Source organism: Salvia miltiorrhiza, chromosome 3, assembly GCF_028751815.1.
Source record: "Salvia miltiorrhiza cultivar Shanhuang (shh) chromosome 3, IMPLAD_Smil_shh, whole genome shotgun sequence".
Lineage (NCBI taxonomy): Eukaryota > Viridiplantae > Streptophyta > Magnoliopsida > Lamiales > Lamiaceae > Salvia > Salvia miltiorrhiza.
In genome coordinates this window covers 6,924,954-6,930,867 of record NC_080389.1, presented here as the reverse complement: position 1 = coordinate 6,930,867, position 5,914 = coordinate 6,924,954, and the positions used below count along the sequence as shown (strand labels likewise).

General features: G+C 33.4%; 1 protein-coding gene across 1 annotated transcript; it reads right to left on the bottom strand.

Moving 5' to 3' along the window:
- Window positions 1–246: 246 nt before the first annotated feature.
- LOC131018227 (putative FBD-associated F-box protein At5g56440) lies at window positions 247–1,151 on the bottom strand. Its single transcript, XM_057946951.1, has one exon. It carries the CDS (start codon window positions 1,138–1,140, stop codon window positions 247–249), a length of 894 nt encoding a protein of 297 aa, XP_057802934.1. The 5' UTR covers window positions 1,141–1,151.
- Between the last annotated feature and the right edge of the window lie 4,763 nt (window positions 1,152–5,914).

Genomic DNA, 5,914 nt, shown 5'->3' with positions numbered 1-5,914 from the left:
AAACAACTCAAGAAGATCAAGGAAATCAAGAAGACCAATATATCGGAGGAAGCCTGTGTGTTTTAGAACCTCAGCATTTGAAAACCGAACAACCATATCTTTCTTCTTCATGGAGAGAAGCAACTGCAGATACAATTCGTCCAATTCGAATATATTAAAGAGAAGCGGAATTTAAATATATTAAAGGCATGAATATGCACGATTTGTCCAATTCGACTCCTTTATGGCATTAATGCGAATAAGAAATCAAACCTTAGTGCTCAACTCCGATAATCCAACCTTCTTAACATGGCAAATGCATCTTAAAAGTTGATAAAACGTTTCGAGAGGCGGATCATACGCATACCAATGTTGAGCTTGAAAACAACAAGCCTTAGTCAAAGATGGGACATGGCACAAAAAACTAGCACCATTATGAATGTATGCGCGAATTTCTAAAGTCAAGAGATTAGGCGCCCTAATCGTGAGCTCTCCATTTATATCAGCCTCTTTGATTATGAGCGTCTTCAAACTGCGAGATATGATGTTGAAGTTTCCATTAATCTCAACATCAATCAAAGTCATATCTTCCAAGCGAGGGGCGCCCAAGAGAAGTTTGTTTATGGCGTCAGCCGACAAGGAATGCGGAATCCGAATTGATAACATCTTGAGTTGATTCAACTGCACACTCCCCTCGATTTCGAACCAACAATATTCAAGGTCTAATTTTGTAATGGAGGAGCATGAATACAAACTCTGAGGTGGGCAGTATGCGATATCATTGGCATATATATGTAGATCTTCCACTTGCTTCTCCATCGCAAAAAGCAGCCACGAATCAACATCGCTGCTAGTAGGAGGAGGTAACTCATCACAAAAACAAAGGAGGCAAAATCTCTGAATCTGGGCACCTCTCCATTTTTCAAGAACCCCACAAATAAACTCTGGATTTTCGTCTTTGAACTCAAGGCGGGGGACGGTGGTCCACAGATCTTTCCAGCGTTTGGAGAGAACGGTTGTACTAACAACATCTCTCGTCGACGACAACAACGAAAGAATCGAGAGGATTAAGGAATCGGGCAACTCACTCAGTCGATCGAGTGGATCGGAAACCTCGTTATGTTCGGAACCATGAAGCTGAGGAAAGTGGGAGGAAGCCATTGCGAGGAAGGAAAGAGCAAAGGACTCCAAATTTCAAAGGAACAAGCAAATAAAGTAGTAACATATGTGAGATCACATATAGTCAGTGAAATCTTAGATTCATTCTTATGCGTAGATTTAATGAATCCTATGTTTAAAATATTTTGTGATTTTTCTCATTATTTATTTATGTAAAGGTTAAATTGATAATTAGAATTTTTTCCATATCCGAATATATTTGTTAACAAATCTTTGTCATGGGAGGGCTATAATAAAAACACTTGTAAGTGTATAAAATATGGATAAATATTGTCCATTAAATGTTGTTCGATCTAATGGCTTGAGATTTGCCTAATCTAATCTATACATATTCACGCTTAATTCGTAAAAGGATAATTGTGTAATTACTTAATCTAATTTCGAATTAGTAGATTTGTTCAAATCTTTATTTCCATATATCAAACACACTAACTTTATCATCAAGCCATTAAAATTAACGGAAGCAAATAATTATGGATTCATTCATAGCAAAAAAAAGAACGTGTATAATGCTTACCCCAATAATGTATAATTCGTAACAAAACAAATATGTTACGAATTTTAAATAATGTTACGCATTTGTATGTTACGAATTTTATTAGTTACGTTACACATTAGTATAACACCTGACGAGCTGTCGATTTACTTGGATTTCCTTTTACGACTAGTGGCTACAATATTTACGAATTGTTTTTGAGTTATATTGAGTGGTATTTAGTACGAGTTTTTATGAATTTGTTAGGAATTTTAAATGTGTATAATTCTACTAATTGTTTTATATCTTTTAGAGTTATATCATTAGTGTATCATTAAATGTTATATCAGTACGTGAATTTTGAGTTATCCAATTAGATTCATATCTTTTATAAATTTGTTATAATTCTGTATCCACTAATGATCTTATCTAATTCTTTTTCATCGTATATCTTACAGATATCTTAATTAATATTGTCAGCCTTTGTATTTTGACGGATTTCACTTATATATCCGTGTTTCTTTGTAAAAATACGGTTCTTCATTATCATTGTACAATTTTTTATTCAAATCAATGATCCAAGTTTATTCATAATCTACTCAAAGAAAAATGATTTTATTTGATTATCCAGATATATTTATTTTGTGATTTATTCTATTCGTGTTTTCATTGCAATTGTCGAAAGGTCATGTGAAATCGCAAAAAATGAGTAAATTATATATGAGGTGATCTTGGGTACACTCGGGTGTACCGTACAACAGGGTTACACAGTACCCAAGATTTTTTGAATATATATTGTGATACGATAATTAATATTATTAAATATATAGAAAAAGATTTTGTGAATATATATTGTGATATGACAATTAATATTATTAAATATATAGAAATTGTGATTAAATCTTATTCCATTGAATTTTATTCTATGTTTTCCTTCAAATTCTTATTCGTCTTTTTTTTTTGAAACCGAAAAAGTGCCATTATATTAGGATAAATCCTCCAAAATAATCTCGCTTAACCAGTGAGGGAAAACATCAATCCAACACACTGGTTGCTGACAAGAACGCGCAAACTGCGCCAAGCTAGGCGCCGCCCTATTCGCCTCTCTATACATATGATTCACACTAAGAAGAATAGACGAACGAGCAACACAAAGAATATGTCGTCCGGTAAAAACTGACCTTCCTCTTCCGGACAAGCCATCACGCGTGCAGCTAACATGGAATCCGTAAAGATCTCTATTGGAGTAAAATCATACTCAATGCACCACATAATGCCAACAACAACCGCCATGATCTCCATGAGCAAAGGAGTCGAGCTCGGCTTTGTCTTCTTCGCCGCCGCAAGCACGACCTCCCCTCGTGAATTTCTAACCACCACACCAACACCAAACACACTGGCTTGAGAATCAAAGAGCGCATCCACATCACAGCGATATCTTCCACATCTTGGCGGGTACCAGCGTTTCTTACCAAGCAGCATACCCATAATGTTCTCCACCAAAAAGGTGGTCTTAGCAGCCTGAAGAGCTTCAAGGGCTGCCCGACAGTCTGCCACCGAAGGGGCCTGCACATCATCTCTCTTCCCATGTGTGAGCTCACAGACAAAACACCAGATGCGGTGTAAAATCATACACCACAACGCATATTCGTCAGCTTCAAAATTTTGTCGGATAAGGTCAGCAATATCCAGGAGCTCGATCCCATACGTTCTTTTAAGCATCTGCCAGAAGAATGAGGTTTTCCATATGTCACGCACTGTAGGACAGTAGATCTTATTCGTTAATTCTTATTCGTCTTTTTTGTAGGCTTATTCATAAAGATCTCGGTTTTACATTATGATGATCTTCTAACAATTAATGAATAACGCATAATTGTGAAGAATAATAGCTTGTTGAGTTTTGACATGTCATTCTTAGACCTATTCGCGGTAACTTAGTTCGACCTTCATTTGAAAAAAAATTGGGGGACGGAATTGTAAAAATTGAAAATATGGTTATTTAATTCGCCACACTTCAAAATTCATGTTAAAATTACAATTTCGAAATATATCGTGATTTTATTTGCCAAGCCCTTTATCATTAATTATAATAACTATCAAACATTAAGCTCCTTGATCGTAAATGAACAACTAACAGTATTTTATCTATAATTCAAGATCAAAATATTTTTTAATCATGATTTGACCATATTTTATCTATAATTGTAGTAGCCCGCTCTTTTATTTATTATTAAGACCAATAAATGCGATATTTATTTATTGCATCTTTCAGTTATATAAATCCAGTGATTGTTTATCAGATAATACAACTCAGAATCTTGTATTAAATGTCTTCGCATGAGGCGATCACGATTGAATTATTGAAGCAATCAATAATTTATTTTCTAATTTAATATCTGATTTAGCAAAGTCAAGTTATTAATTTATATACGATAGAAATAGTATTTCTATTATTTACTTGAAGTCGTGATTAATTTCCGACTTATAAAACGAGTTATAAAATATGTAATTCGTAGAGAGTTATAACGAAGCGTCGTTATATGGAAACCCGAAATTAGAATTATAGATGCAGAATGAGCAACACTGAAGGATTTTATTCATCACATCACAACTTTAAAACTTACTATTCCCTGCATCCCTATTTCCTACCTACTACATCAAGAAAGCAAACCAAAGAAAGGGAAAGAAAAGAGACGTGTGCTATGTGTGTGCAGAATAGCTGCAACAGCAGCCTTCAAGCCACTCTCCCATCCCTTTAACGGAAAAATCCTTCGTGCATTACATGTAATACATGAGTCCGTTAGGATCATGCCACGTGTCATGGCAAACTTGTAATTAACATATAGTTATGTATTAAAAATAATTCAAAATTTCTTCCTAACCATGGTTTCGGATAGGGCCCACTGTCCTTTTTCGTGTCAGCAGCACTCTTCTCCATGAAAACCGATGCAAAACCTTGATTCGAAGCCGGATTTTCGTGTTGTAGAAAAAAACACGCCGGTGAAAGCATATTCACGTAGGGCTAATCGTCGTGAGTCGATAGGTGGTCGGATTTTCTGAAATGGTGCCAAAAAAAAAGTCCCCGACATTGGTCCAAAATCTTGTGAAGCCATTGATGAACGCATCGTCGCCGGAAACACGCCGGTGAAGGTAGATATGGACTCAGCTGATGAAGGGCTATCTGAATCTGGGGCTAGAATTTGAAATGGCCGGAAAAAAAAAATCCCCGGCGTTTGTCTCGAAATAAACGCCAGCAAGAGAGAGGTAAATCACTCTTCCCAAAAATGCTTTATATCATATTTGTAATAATTTCAAAAATAATATAATACTAAAAATAAGAAGAAAGAAAGTGTACGAAGAAAAAATTGCAGACTTACAGGAGATGGAAAAGAAGAAGAAGAAGAAGAAGAAATAGTAGTCAGGCGCGGCGCTGGAAAAGTAGGCGCATGAAATAGGTTTACACAACTTTTTCACTACATAGTTTAAGTAGTGGGCTAGTGGGCTTTTTATTTTAATCATGTCTTATTGATTTTAATTAAACCCATTCAAACTCAAATTATGGGAAATTTTGATGAATATATATCCCCCTGCGAGCAACCTGCTAGGTATACTATATTTTATTATTTTAAAAAATTTAAATTATAAAAAAATATCAAAATATCACCATTTATGAGTTAGACTAATAGATAATAAAAATAATTTATATTAATTAAAATATAAGTATTTGATTTGAAGTAGTGTAAAATAATAATATTATCAAGTCAATGAGTGTAATATTAAATTTCATGAGCATAGTGTAATAATAGTTAAATTTATAGATTGTAAAGTAAATAATATAATTTGGTCTCATTTTGAGAGCAAATAGTACTTAACTATCAATATAAAAAAAATTAATAGTCCAAACTATATTATTACTAAAAGTCCATATTTAAATATACCAAAAATAAAAAAATAACAACAAATATATTAATAAAATAAATAAATAGATAAATAATTCATACAAAAAACGTAAACAAAAATTGAATAAATCTATATAATATATGAAATTCTATTTTTTTGTGAGTCGAAGTTGACAAACGTTAGAAAAAAGAATCAAAAGAGAAAAAAAAGAGTTTTAATATTTTTATAAATAAATAATTAACCAAATCAAGAAAAATAGTTACATCATTCTTGTATTAACAAACATTCCCAAACATCCATTTTCAATGTCAGAATTGTAATTTTCTTCTTAATATAGATTGTAATATATAATATGCCTAATTTTTATAAAAGTGACATAGT